At 38.7% G+C, this 15,751-nt stretch overlaps 1 protein-coding gene across 1 annotated transcript in view; it reads right to left on the reverse strand.

Moving 5' to 3' along the window:
• LOC101120653 (solute carrier organic anion transporter family member 1B3) overlaps nucleotides 1–15,751 on the reverse strand; it is a 75,368-nt gene that overhangs the window by 30,926 nt on the left and 28,691 nt on the right. The window contains exons 3-4 of the mRNA XM_004006802.6: nucleotides 14,875–15,016; nucleotides 1,525–1,657 (exon numbers count right to left, since the gene is read on the reverse strand). Of these exons, the coding sequence (XP_004006851.2) occupies nucleotides 1,525–1,657; nucleotides 14,875–15,016 (275 nt within the window). The remainder of the gene's footprint in view (nucleotides 1–1,524; nucleotides 1,658–14,874; nucleotides 15,017–15,751) is intronic.

A 15,751-nucleotide genomic window follows, 5' to 3' on the forward strand; every position in this document is an offset into this window, starting at 1 on the left:
AATAAGATGATGGAAATGAGAAGGAACAGTACCAGGAAGAAGAAAGGCCTTATGAAAATCAAATATAGTAATTAATTAATAACAAAAAAGCATGGTTGTTGGCTTTGATAATGAGTAAGGTATTTATATCTTTAGCAGAAACTGCTCATTGGCTCTCAGTATCCATTATTCTCCCCTTTCTATGGTAACAGAATCTAGGATCTTTAGCTGGGAAATATATGCCTGAAATAAAGTCTATTTTTTCCCGAGAACTTTATATCTAGATGTGAGCTGTAACAAAGTTCTGGCCAGCTTGAAGCCAGTAGAAGCGTTATGCTTCTGAAGATATTCCTTAAGCCTCAGCCTGTGTGAGTTCTGTTTCTTCTTCTTCTTCCCTTCTTCTGTCCTGTTGTAAGGAACAACACTGCCACAACTTACACCATGAAGCCAAGGCCAGTCAAAGCCTAGGTTGCTACATTAACTTTTTATGTAAAAAATAAGCTCCTAACTTATTTAAGCCATCACTATTTTTTTTTTTGTCATCAGTATCTGACTCTAATTAAAACTACACAGAGACTTAGGTAGAAGACTGCGATGGTAGTGGGAAAATCCATACTGCAGTGAGTTGAGTGGGGAAGTTGTGAGAAGCTTTTGGCAGGAAAGAGGTCTCTGCAGGAGGCCCCTTTGTCTCTTCACTTTAGCAAAACTACACTGTAACTAACTTTAAATCAGGCACCCCGTGTGCTCCTCAATCTTTAGCCAAAGCACACCTTTCAAATGATTTGATCACACAATATCTTACCTAAACTGCCTATTCCTTCTGCAGATCAAAGAAGTAAAAATGAAGAAGTAATTAGTCAATCAATCAATTAAGTAATCATCTATTAAGTAATTAATAGATGACCAGATCTCTTTCCTAGCTTTCCCTTCAGTGAACAAACTGTGTGAACAATGTAGCATCTAAAGAAAGATCACAAGAGGTTGACAAGCCTGCCCACCGTGGGGCATGGTAAGGACTTTGACACTCCATCTCAATGATTAACAGATCTCTCCTGTTTTCCCTTCAAAAACTTTTATGGCTAAACAGAATCATGGGAATTGATTTTTGGGGGATAGGAGTCCATCTTCTCCCCCAGATTGTTGACATTCTGATTAAAAGCAAAGTTTCCTTTCTACCGACCATCGTCTCTCAGATATTAATTTTTGAGTGGTGAGCAGTTGGACCTGAGGTCAGTAAATAAAGCCTTATTAAATAGTATCAAAATCTTGTAGGCAAAGACATAAAATATATGTTATAGTAAAAAGTTACAAAAAGCTTATTTATTTTCTATGAAACTGCACCTGATTTATTGCTATTCCTGTTTCAATATCAATGAGAGCCACGGTAGATGAAACAATGAGTTAATTATTATATGGAAAATATAATCCATTTTTATACATGCTTAGTGGACATTCTTCTTAAGGGAAATACTTATTTAAACATAAAAATAAAATTCTATGATTAATTTACAAGGAAATGATCATTGATAGCATAGAGCCACTTACTATCCCATGAAGAAATGTGGTAAAGCAGTCAAAATACTTCCAGTTCCCATAACAATGCAACCAATTCCAATTAGCTTTGGTCTGTGTAATTTGGCTCCAAAGTAACTCACAAATACAATCACAAGCAAATTTCCTACAAAGAGAACAAAATTATTTTTTTATGATTCATTATAGCAAACAATAACTGAGTCCATATTTGTGTCCAAGAGAATAGAAAGCCCAGAATGGATACAAATAAAGCATAAGACATAGTACGTGTATGCTAAGTTGCTTCGGTCGTGTTGGTCTGTTTGCGATGCTATGAATTGTAGCCCATCAGGCTCTGTCTCAATGGGATTCTCCAGGCAAGAATATTGGAGTGGGTTGCCATGCCCTCTTCCAGGGATCAAACCTGCATTTCTTAGGTCTCCTACATTGCCAAGTGAATTCTTTACTACTAGCACCACCTGGGAAGCCCATAAGATGTGGTACCTTTCCTCAAAGATCTGGTAATCTAATTAGGATAATACTCATTTACCTTAGGCTGCTCACTATACAGTTGTATGGTATTAATAATAAATAGACTTGACTTTAGATAAGAGTGAAAGGACTTGAATTACTTGGTGATATGAGTGAAGCAAAATTTTATGAAGAATTTGGAGTTGAGTTGGTTGTATTGGAATGGAGAAAAATGGACAAACTTACTTGAGGAAAGATATTTACTCAGTGCATTTTTCATTCACTTTTAGCATTCTTTAAATTCCTATTAAGTACCTTCCATGGTCCTAGAAGCCAGAAGTATAAGAAAAGAATAAACACTGTATGGTATCTGCTCTAAAAGAACGTACATACCATTGACAGGAGTAGATAAATGAACAGAGGGTTCAGTCCCTGGTGAGGAATTGGGATCTCACATAGATCATGGCATGGCCAAAGGAAAAGAGCATACTTGTAAAAAATGTATGTAATTTATACAACAGACATAAATTTTGAGTTCTTTCAAATCATTAAAAAGTGGGGAAAAAAGGAAAATGGGCAAAGGCATTCAGCAACTGGTTCATAAAATAAGAGAAATAATTCAATTTCTCAATAGTCCAATTGCTCAGTAATTATATAAAATCTCATGAGTATTGGAAAAATAAAAATCAAAATGAAGACAACAAAGCAATATACTCAATGTTCTTAAAAAACAAACAAACAATTTTAATCCCCAGTTCTATATCTTGTTAAACAGTCTGCCCATTTTCCTTTTCCCCCACTTTTTAATGGTTTGAAGGGACTCAAAGTTTATGTCTGTTTTATAGACTACATATTTTTTTTACGAGTATGCTCTTTTTCTTTGGCCATGGCATACTCTGTCAGGGGACGCTCAACTTTAAGGGATTCAGTATGTTGTTTTCTTCCTTTGTGAGCTGTTTCTCAAGGACTCTCTGTTCCTTACCAGTTCCTGGATAACAGGGATGAGCAGAGCTGCACGCAGTTCTCAGGACTGAGATCATGGGAAAGAGCACCTGCTTGGATTCCCTTCAGTGACTCCCTTCAGTGACCTTTTAGGACTATCCATTTTGTCGCAACTGGTGGAATTTCATTCTTTTTAATGGCTGAGTAATCATTTTATTGCAGACACATAAGCATGTGTTTCTGCAAATAAAGTACCCTTGTTTCACTCGAGACTTGTGTCCCTTGTGTCCTTCTTCTCGTCGACTCCAGTCCCCAGGTCCTGGTCTACAAAGATCGTGACAATTGGTGCCTGAACAGGGACCTGGTGAACGCCCTTGGCAAGCGGACGGAATGACTGTTAGGACCTACAGAGGTTGGTAATTGAGGGCTTATGGGGCAAACGGCTGGAAAGCCCCACCACTTTTCTACTTTACTTCAACATTTATTTAAGGTTCAAGGACTTTTGGTTTCACATCAACAGATAGAGGCTTGTCTCCAAACAGTGGTTGTATATAGTCCTTGGTTCCCTGATGAAGACAGTTTCAATTTAAAAATTTGGAACTGGGTTAAAAAAAAAAAAAGTTGAAGGAGCTGCAAGACTGGGAGAAAATATTCCAATAGATTTCTGGCCCTTGTCGGCCCTCATTAAAAGTCATGATCTTGCCATTTCAAGACAATTCTAGCCCCCCTGATATTCGTCAACAAGCAGAACGCTCATTATACGAATATAAATTAGATGATGAGACTACAAAAGGCCCAATTAGAACAACATAAAATGTTTCAGAACTTTCCCACCATCCCTGCTCCGACTGTCCCAAGAGCTCCTTCTCTTGTAACAGGCATGAAACAGAAGGTCCCCTCGATTTGAGGACAAGATGAATCTCATGAAGATTCTTCTGATGCTCTCTTTGACACTAAAGTCAACAATGCTTTTTGTGATGACAATGATAAGCCCCTAACACACACTCATATTTATGAAAACAGACGATCCGCTCATTCTCCTTCACGATGAAGACTTTCTGATTTACTGGCTTTGCAATCTCGAGTCTACGAGGCTGATGATCTTTTTGCCTTTCCTGTGTTAAAAAATGTTAATGCTCAAAGACAACTAATACCTCAACATGAAGACATTGATTTTTTTTCACATGCAACAAATGAAAAAGGCTGTAACTATATACGGCTCTCATTTGCTTTTTACTAAAAAAACTTCTAAATGCTATGACATCGTCTATTAAAATTTTTATTCCTTATGATTGACAAATTTTGATAAAAGCTTTTCTTAAACCTAAAAAATATCTTCAATAGATAATGTGGTTTCATGATGTGGCCTGAGATTGTGTCAATTCTAATGCTCAAGCTGGCACTCCCCCAAATGAAATTATTTTAAAAATGTTAACCGGTATGGGACAATTTGATCTGGTGGAAGCTCAGATACTATGCCCTCCTTTGCTACGTGAACAATCAAAAGAAGTTGCCCTTAAAGCTTGAGATCAAATTACTCCTCAAAGAGAACCTAAAGGTAGCTGCACAAAGATATTACAAGGGCCTAATGAAGCCTATGCTGATTTTTTAGCTAGACTGAGAGTTGCTACCTCCCAGAGGTGTCGAGGAGGAAGCCAAAGTGCAAATAGAAAAGCTGCTTACTTACATATGAAAATTGCAAATTAGAAATGTCAGAGAGCCATCGCTCCAATTCATGAGACCAGAAATGTTATTGATTATTTAAAGGCTTATTGCAACTTACGATCAAAAACTCAAAAAATGCAAATGTTAGCTGAAACAATGACTGCTACCTTTAAAAAGAAAAATGAAACGTGTTTTGCTTGTGGGGATAAGAGCCATTTAAAAAAGGATTGCCCTAAAACACACACACACACACACACACACACACACACACACACACACAATTAAAACTATTAAAAAACCTCCAGGAGTCTGCCCTCGTTGTCGTAAGGAGGTACATTGGGCTTAAAAATGGTGATCTAAATATGATATTGAAAAAAAAATCCTATATCAAAAAACTCAAAGATAGGGACACCCCGGATCCCCATCAACAAAAACCAGGGACAAACTCCATCTTTTCCCTCAAACCCTCAACATCTGACAGTGCTACCGTCAATATACCAGCCCTAAACGATTTTCTTCTTTTTCCTCAAGCAGTCCCTTCTAGAATACCTACCGGACTTTATGGATCCTACCCCCACAAAACTTCAGCCTTATTGGGGCCAATCTAGTCTGATTTCTAAAGAAATTACTGTTCAACCTGAAATAATTGATTCAGATTATAAGGAAAAAAATTAAATTATGATGTCATCTCAGATACTGTGTCAATTCAAAAGGGGGACAATTTTGCCCAATTACTTTTACCTTACATTTCTATTAACTCCTCTAATGATATGTGGACAGATGGATTTGGTAATACAGATCAAAAGCAATCCTTATGGACATCAGTTCAGTTCAGTCGCTCAGTCGTGTCCGACTCTTTGCGACCCCATGAATCGCAGCATGCCAGGCCTCCCTGTCCATCACCAACTCCCAGAGTTCACTCAGACTCACGTCCATCGAGTCCATGATGCCATCCAGTCATCTCATCCTGGGTCGTACCCTTCTCCTCCTGCCCCCAATCCCTCCCAGCATCAGAGTCTTTTCCAATGAGTCAACTCTTCGCATGAGGTGGCCAAAATACTGGAGCTTCAGCTTTAGCATCATTCCTTCCAAAGAAATCCCAGGGCTGATCTCCTTCAGAACAGACTGGTTGGATCTCCTTGAAGTCCAAGGGACCCTCAAGAGTCTTCTCCAACACCACAGTTCAAAAGCATCAATTCTTCGGCGGTCAGCCTTCTTCACAGTCCAACTATCACATCCATACATGACCACAGGAAAAACCATAGACTTGACTAGACGGACCTTAGTCGGCAAAGTAATGTCTCTGCTTTTGAATATACTATCTAGGTTGGTCATAACTTTCCTTCCAAGGAGTAAGCGTCTTTTAATTTCATGGCTGCAGTCACCATCTGCAGTGATTTTGGAGCCCAAAAATATAAAGTCTGATACTGTTTCCACTGTTTCCGCATCTATTTCCCATGAAGTGATGGGACCGGATGCCATGATCTTCATTTTCTGAATGTTGAGCTTTAAGCCGACTTTTTCACTCTCCTCTTTCACTCTCATCAAGAGGCTTTTTAGTTCCTCTTCAATTTCTGCCGTAAGGGTGGTGTCAACTGCATATCTGAGGTAATTGATATTTCTCCTGGCAATCTTAATTCCAGCTTGTGTTTCTTCCAGTCCAGCGTTTCTCATGATGTACTCCGCATAAAAGTTAAATAAGCAGGGTGACAATATATAGCCTTGATGTACTCCTTTTCCTATTTGGAACCAGTCTGTTGTTCCATGTCCAGTTCTAACTGTTGCTTCCTGACCTGCATACAGGTTTCTCAAGAGGCAGGTGAGGTGGTCTGGTATTCCCATCTCTTTCAGAATTTTCCACAGTTTATTGTGATCCACACAGTCAAAGGCTTTGGCATAGTCAATAAAGCAGAAATAGGTGTTTTTCTGGAACTCTCTTGCTTTTTCCATGATCCAGCGGATGTTGGCAATTTGATCTCTGGTTCCTCTGCCTTTTCTAAAACCAGCTTGAACATCAGGGAGTTCATGGTTCACGTATTGCTGAAGTCTGGCTTGGAGAATTTTGAGCATTACTATGCATGACCAAATATAAATATCAAAATTAATGACAAAATATTTTCTGGTCTTCTTGATACTGGATCCAATATTACCATTATTTCCAAACATTTATGGCCTAAATCTTGGCCTATACAGAGAATTTCTTGCCAAATTGCAGGAGTTTCTCAAACCAAAGTACAAGAGGTTTATCAAAGTGTCCAAATATATTCATGTGAGGGACCAGAAGGCCAGCCTACAACATTAAAACCTTATGTGATAGATGCATCCCTTAATTTAATAGAAAGAGATTTACTCATACAATGACAAACTCAAATATATATTCCACATTTTCCCTAGGAGCCACTGCTCATTTAACAAACAATACAATTATTAAAATAACTTAGAAAAATGATGAGCCTATTTAGACAGAGTAATGGCCCTTTACAAAAGAGAAATTAGAGGCACAGAAGAACTGTATAAAAAAGATCTTCACAACCTGGATAATCATGATGGTGTGATCACTCATCTAGAGCCAGACATCTTGGAATGTGAAGTCAAGTGGGCCTTAGAAAGCATCACTATGAACAAAGCTAGTGGAGGTGATGGAATTCCAGTTGAGCTATTTCAAATCCCAAAAGATGATGCTGTGAAAGTGCTGCACTCAATATGCCAGCATATTTGGAAAACTCAGCAGTGGCCACAGGACTGGAAAAGGTCAGTTTCTATTCCAATCCCAAAGAAAGTCAATGACAAAGAATGCTCAAACTACCTCACAGTTGCACTCATCTCACATGCTAGTAAAGTAATGCTCAAAATTCTTGAAGCCAGGCTTCAGCAATACGTGAACCATGAACTTCCATATATTCAAGCTGGTTTTAGAAAAGGCAGAGGAACCAGAGATCAAATTGCCAACATCCGCTGGATCATGGAAAAAGCAAGAGAGTTCCAGAAAAACACCTATTTCTGCTTTATTGACTATGCCAAAGCCTTTGACTGTGTGGATCACAATAAACTGTGGAAAATTCTGAAAGAGATGGGAATACCAGACCACCTCACCTGCCTCTTGAGAAATCTGTATGCAGGTCAGGAAGCAACAGTTAGAACTGGACATGGAACAACAGACTGGTTCCAAATAGGAAAAGGAGTACGTCAAGGCTGTATATTGTCACCCTGCTTATTTAGCTTATACGCAGAATACATCATGAGAAATGCTGGACTGGAAGAAACACAAGCTGGAATCAAGATTGCCAGGAGAAATATCAATAACCTCAGATATGCAGATGACACCACCCTTATGGCAGAAATTGAAGAGGAACTAAAAAGCCTCTTGATGAGAGTGAAAGAGGAAAGTGAAAAAGTCAGCTTAAAGCTCAACATTCAGAAAATGAAGATCATGGCATCCGGTCCCATCACTTCATGGGAAATAGATGCGGAAACAGTGGAAACAGTATCAGACTTTATATTTTTGGGCTCCAAAATCACTGCAGATGGTGACTGCAGCCATGAAATTAAAAGACACTTACTCCTTGGAAGGAAAATTATGACCAACCTAGATAGTATATTCAAAAGCAGAGACATTACTTTGCCGACTAAGGTCCGTCTAGTCAAGTCTATGGTTTTTCCTGTGGTCATGTATGGATGTGAGAGTTGGACTGTGAAGAAGGCTGACCGCCGAAGAATTGGTGCTTTTGAACTGTGGTGTTGGAGAAGACTCTTGAGGGTCCCTTGGACTTCAAGGAGATCCAACCAGTCTGTTCTGAAGGAGATCAGCCCTGGGATTTCTTTGGAAGGAATGATGCTAAAGCTGAAGCTCCAGTACTTTGGCCACCTCATGCGAAGAGTTGACTCATTGGAAAAGACTCTGATGCTGGGAGGGATTGGGGGCAGGAGGAGAAGGGGACAACAGAGGATGAGATGTCTGGATGGCATCACTGACTCGATGAGCATGAGTCTGAGTGAACTCTGGGAGTTGGTGATGGGCAGGGAGGCCTGGCGTGCTGCGATTCATGGGGTCTCAAAGAGTCGGACACGACTGAGCGACTGAACTGAACTGAACTGAAGAAACTTATAGATACACAATTGAAATCAAAGCATATTGATAAATCTTGTTCCCCTTGGAATTCTCCCACAATGTGTCAATATTATGTATTCAAAGCCCTTAAACCTATGAGAAAACAATTTCCTAACTCTCTTGTTATTCAGTATATAGATGATATATTGTTTTCAGCTCCATCTGTTTTAGAAACTCAACAGATGTTTGACATAACTCAACAATGCTTAAAAGCTTCTGGATTAATCATTGCCCCTAAAAAGATTCAAATATGTACATCTTACTGTTAGTTAAGATTTGTTGTTAATAGACAATGTATTACTCTCCAACTAACACAGATTCATATTAATAAATTATCAACCTTGAATGATTTTCAAAAACTTTTAGGCTATATAAATTGGATTAGACCCTCTTTAGACATTGCAAATTATCAACTGACTAATTTATTTAACACTTTACAAAGAGATCCCAGTTTAAATAGCCCTCATTCACTTTCACAAGAGATACAAGAAGAACTCTATTTAATGTAAAATAAATTGCAAAAGCAATTTCTTACTCGTATTAGACTTGATCTACCTCTAGAGTTATTTCTACTCCCCTCTCTCCATTCTCCAACAGGACTTCTTACCCTACAAAAATACCCAATAGAATGGATTTATACCCATGTTAGAGGGACAAGGTCACTTACACCCTATCTTGATTTGATCTCTCTAATCATTATCAATGAAAAAAATAGAGCTTGGACTCTAATTGGCTCCAATCCTCATAAAACTGTAGTACCTATTAATAAATCTCAATTGGAGAACACATTACAAACTTCTATCAATTTCCAAATAGCCTTTCTGAAATATTTTGGAAAATTTTCATTTCATTATCCTTCTAACAAACTTTAAAATTTCTTCAAAAATACAGAATTTTTGTCACATCACAACCTATACCTCAAACTGATGTTTTCTATATAGATGGGACTAAACACACCAAAGCCTCATTCTGGTCTCTCAAAAAATATAAAGTCTTTTGTACTAAATTTCACTCTGCTCCACAAAATGAATTATATGCTCTCATTCAGGTTGTTCACCTACATTCTTATCCTATTAATATAGTTTCTAACTCCTTATATTCAGTTTTTGTATTTAAAAAAAATAAAAACTTCTACCATAAATTCTAATCAATCTATTATCCAACAACTTTTCTCTTAATCTACAATCTATTGTTAAAAACCACACTTACCCCATTTATATTACCCATATTCAAACACATTCTTGTCTTCCTGGCCTGATGGCTCATGACAATAAATAAACTGATAAGCTTGTCTCTTTTGCTACTCCTGAAGAGCAACATGCTCTATTACACAATAATGCTGGTTCATTACATCAAATTTGGACAATTCCATACTGATATGCTAAAAATAATCATTAATAATTGCTCTACTTGTAGGCCCCTACATCTTTGACCCATTGCACAAGATATCAATCCTTGAGGATTACAACCCAATAAACTATGACAAATGGACGTAACTCATTGCCCTGAACTTTCTCCCTCTTCCTTCTTACATGTCTCACTCGATACAAATTCTTCTTTTATATGGGCCATACTTCTCCAAGGTGAAACTACATGATATGTTATAACCCACCTTTTAGCTCGGTTTACAGTAGTGAGAACACCTAGTTCTATAAAAACAGACACTGGCCCTGCCTGTGTTTCTAGACAATTCAAACAATTTTTACATTCATTCTCTATTAAACATATTACAGACATTCCTTATAATCCACAAACACAGGACATAATTAAATGAGCACATCATACACTGAAACTACAGATAAAAAAAATTTTAAAGGGGGGAATACACAGGAACACTTCTATCTTCCTTATCCAGAGCAGACTTTACTAGATTCTAATGCAATATATTCTTTAATCCTATAACTATTGTTAATACAGCTTTATTTGTTTTAAATTTTTTAAACTTACTGCAAGGAGATATTTTGACAAAAGCAGAAAAATATTTCAAGGCATTGAAGGATACCTCCCTTCCTCTGCCCATTTGGTATCAAGACAGGTTGACTAAACAATGAAAATCTGGAAAATTAATATCACAGGGGAAAGGGTATGCTTGTATTTCTCCAGATGTAGCCAACGAAATCAGTTGGCTCCCTCTTTGGAAGATCTGCCCTAAGGGAGCCACCGGTGTTCAAGATAGAGAAGAAATGGCAAAATCCCCAGGAGGAGGAGATTCCAGTACAAGCTATGGTGGCTTTAAAAATTTTCCAAGAAATGCTGCACTTGACGTCATCAACCTTATGATCTCCACACTTGGGGACAGATAAAAACCCTTCAATCAAGATGAAAATCTGGTTTCTCAACAGGGAATGCCTTGAAATCCTGAAAATATTTTTGTTGCTATGCTTGCTTTGCTTGCTTTTGCATCCCCCGCTCAGGCTGACTTGATTAATCACACTTATTGGGCTTATATACCTAACCCACCTTTATTACAGGTTGTAAAATGGACAGATATAGGACCAATCATATCCACTAATGACTCAGTACATATGCCTCCTCCTTGGAGCTTGGAGGGGCCCTCTCATCCTGAGGAAGAAGGAAGACCAATTAACATTTCTCTAGGCTATGAAATCCTTCCTTTATGCATGGGCCCAGCAGAATTACGTATTAATGTTAATCGACAAATGTGGTCTTTCCTCCTGCCTCCAAAAAAGAACTTCCACACATTGCTTGGACTGTTCACTGCCCTGTCCTTTTATGAGAACCATGTCAATACTACCAAAACTCTAGGAAAAGGACAAAAATTGGAATGTAAGGGGTTTACCTATAAGGACTTTAAATATACTCCTGTTTATTGGGATAGATGTTAAGCTAAATCAGGGAAATTAATGTTTATGGCCAATTACACCATTGTTGATTGGGGACCCCATGGTATGTGGCTATCTAACTGCTCAGATGATATTAACAGTACTATGTGTGATTATGTTACTCAAGTAACACGGAAGATTACCAACAGTTCAATGAAACACTTCCATGACAAAGAACTCTTTGGCTGGCTTGACGGCGGAATGGCACCTCCTTGTCCTCAAATCATCCTCAATAAACGGATTGGGCCTGAACAATGGGACATTGGGAAACTTGCTGCAAGTACTGAAAAACTTGGAACTTGGACTGGATATTTCACAGGGACCAATCATAGCCATAGTAACTATTCCTTCCATTATAATCATTCATATTTTATACAAGCTTGTGTTCCCTTTCCTTTTGTTACAACCATAGGAAACTTACAATTTAATAAGACTTTACGTTCTGTGACTTGTATAGATTATGAATTGTATGCTTGTCTTAATTCCTCTATTTTTCTAAAAAACGGATCCCTTTTGATTCTTTGATCTCGACGTAGTCTGTGGTTGCCAGTAGATCTCCAACGATCCTGGAAACAGGGTCCCATGGCAGGACTTGCCTCCTGGTTATTCACTAAATTACTCTGATGATCTAAGCGATTCACTGGATGGTAAATTCGTGGCATTTTGGGGTTATTAGCCATTTGCACCACTGCTGCTGTTGCAGATATTGCTTTACAAACTTCAATTCAGACACAAAACTTCATTCAAAATTGGAATAAAGATGCTCATACTATATGGGTCACTCAGGTTCAGATAGATGAAAAAGTTCAAGATAAATATCAGGAATTAGAAACACCCATCCACTGGGTTGGAGATCAATTAATAGATTTACAAAAACAAGTATTATTAAATTGTGATTGTAATTCTACTCTATTTTGTATCACTCCTGTTCGGTTCAATGATAGTGCTTACAATTGGGAACAAATCAAATTTCATTTACAAGATATACATAATAATGCTTCCTTAAATGTACAATTATTGCAAAAGTAAATCTTTGAAACCTTCTCTAAGAGTCTACTCTCTTCCAACAATTTGAAAACCTTAGCTAAACAGCTAGCTGATCAATTATCTGGGCTAGACCCTCAAAGATGGTTTCAAAACATTACACATAGTATTGGATCTGGAACTATAATGCTGATAATTATCCTGGTGATTATATTTGTAGTATACTGATGCTTTTCAACTAAAATTGTTCAAACTAAACAAACTCAATTGGTCAGGGCCGTTTTCACAAAAGTATCTAGAGTCACCCTCAATTATGAAAAAATAAAAAAGGTGGAATTGTCAGGGGACATTCAGCTTTAAGGGATCCAGTGTTTTGTTTTCTTCCTTTGTGTGCTGTTTCTTAAGGACTCTCTGTTCCGTATCAGTTCCTGGATAACAGGAACAAGCAGAGATGCACGCAGCAGTTCTCAGGACTGAGATCATGGTAAAGAGCATCTGCTTGGATTCCCTTCAGTGACTCCCTTCAGTGATCATTTTGTCACAACTGGTGGAATTTAATTTATTTTAATGGCTGAGCAATCATTTTATTGCAGATATATAAGCATGCGTTTCTGCAAATACAGCACCCTTGTTTCACTTGAGACTTGTGTCCCCTGCGTCCTTCTTCTTTTCAACTCCAGTCCCCAGGTCCTGTTCTACAGAGACCGTGGCAATGCTCCATGTGGGATCCCAATTCCTCAACCAGGGATTGAACCCTCTGTTCATTTATCTCTTTTGTCAGTGGTATGTACGTTCTTTTAGAGCAGATACCATACAATGTTTATTCTTTTCTTATACTTCTGGCTTCTAGGACCAGGAAAAGTACTTAATAGGAATTTAAAGAATGCTACTTCATGGGAAATAGATGGAGAAACAGTGGAAACAGTGTCAGGCTTTATTTTTTGTGCTCTAAAATCACTGTAGATGGTGATTGCAGCCATGAAATTAAAGGATGCTTACTCCTTGGAAGGAAAGTTATGACCAACCTAGATAGTATATTCAAAAGCAGAGACACTACTTTGCCAACTAAGGTCTGTCTAGTCAAGGCTATAGTTTTCCCAGTGGTCATGTATGGATGTGAGAGTTGGACTGTGAAGAAAGCTGAGTGCCGAAGGATTGATGCTTTTGAACTGTGGTGTTGGAGAAGACTCTTGAGAGTCCCTTGGACTGCAAGGAGGTCTAGCCAGTCCATCCTAAAGGAGATTAGTCCTGGGTGTTCATTGGAAGGACTGATGCTGAAACTCCAATACTTTGGCCACCTCATGTGGAGAGTTGACTCACTGAAAAAGACTCTGATGCTGGAAGGGATTGGGGACAGGAGGAGAAGGGGTGACAGAGGATGGATGGCTGGATGGCATCACCGACTCGATGGACATGAGTTTGAGTGAACTCTGGGAGTTGGTGATGGACAGGGAGGCCTGGCATGCTGTGATTTATGGGGTCGCAAAGAGTCGGACACAACTGAGGGACTGAACTGAACTGAACTGAAAGGTGAATGAAAAATGCATCAGGTAAATATCTTTCCTGAAGTGTTTCTGTCCTACAGCTATTTAGCTGTAGGAAAAACAGCTAAAGATGTCAACATTCACAGATAGTACGTTGTGTCCTAGGAATGCATTTAAACAGCTTTGAAACTGCAGGGGGACGTGTGTTTGTGAACCTGGAATTGAGATATGATGGCTCAGATAGTAAAGAATCAGTCTGCAATGCAAGACACCTGGCTTTGATCCCTGGGTTGCAAAGATCCCCCTGGAGAAGGGAATGACTTCAGTAATCTTGGAGAACTCCAGGGACAGAGGCGCCTAGTGGGCTACAGTCCATGGAGTCACAAAGAGTCAGACACAACTGACTAACACTTTTACTTTTTTCAAACAGTAGAACCTAACAAACATTGCTTCAAAACTGTTCCTTCCTCCCTAAATTATCAGAATCATAGTCCTCTCTCCCACCTTTTTTTGCACTAGTGAATCTTGAGAAAAGGAAGGTTAAAACCCTGCAAAATATTAGTTCACAGACCGTGAGCCTGTGTAAATCAGAGCTGTTTAACCTCTATGCTTTTGACATTTTGGACTAGGTGATTCTTTGTTTTGGAGCTGCCTTGGGCATTGCGGGATGTTTGAAGGCATCTCTGGCCTCCACCACTAGATGCCAGTACCATTCCCTAACCCTCGGTGATGACAACCGAAATGTCTGCAGATACTACCAAATTGCCATGGCAGGGGAGTGGGGATCCTTACCTCTGGTTAAGGATCAGTGGTGGAGAGCATATATGAACAGTTTTCACTCCTGCAATTCTGATTACTAAATAATCAAAATGCATATAAAACTTACCAATTTCAAAGCTTCCATCAATTAAGCCAACAGTAGAAGATGATATGTCAAATCTCCTTTCTATTTGAGTGATGGAACTTTTCATAATGATTGCACCCAGTGCCTTAGAAATAAAGCTGAGTGACAGGGCTGCCAAAAACATCTAAGGAAAAGCAGGAAAGGGAAAAATGATTAATCATAAGATCCCGTAGTGCTTACATATATGTACAGAATTTGAAAAGCTTTCTTCTTTACTTAGTATTGTATGTGTGTGCATGTGTGTGTTAAAAGAATACTCCTTTTCTTCTATTTCAATTGGTACTTCTTAGTCCTTTTAACATTAACATAACTATATCCATAAAGCAACATTTTCTAACTTGATTACAGATTATTAGAGGAGGATTATTAGATTATCAGATTATTAGAGTAGGACAGAGTTGAATTTTTCTTTAAGTTAATGTCTTTAGTTGATTTCTCTGTTCAGTTCAGTTGCTCAGTCGTGTCCGACTCTTTGCAACCCCATGAACTGCAGTACGCCAGGCCTCCCTGTCCATCACCAACCGCTGGAGTCTACCCAAAGCCATGTCCATTGAGTTGGTGATGCCATCCAACCATCTCATCCTCTGTCGTCCCCTTCTCCTCCTGCCCTCAATCTTTCCCTGCATCAGGATCTTTTCAAGTGAGTCAGCTCTTCACATCAGGTGGCCAAAGTATTAGAGTTTCAGCTTAAACATCCATCCTTTCAATGAATATTCAGGACTGATTTCATTTAGGATAGACTGTTTGGATCGCCTTGCAGTCCAAGGGACTCTCAAGAGTCTTCTCCAACATCACAGTTCAAAAGCATCAATCCTTCGGTGCTCAGCTTTCTTTATAGTCCAACTCTCACATCCATACA

The sequence above is a fragment of the Ovis aries genome, chromosome 3 (assembly GCF_016772045.2).
Source record: "Ovis aries strain OAR_USU_Benz2616 breed Rambouillet chromosome 3, ARS-UI_Ramb_v3.0, whole genome shotgun sequence".
Lineage (NCBI taxonomy): Eukaryota > Metazoa > Chordata > Mammalia > Artiodactyla > Bovidae > Ovis > Ovis aries.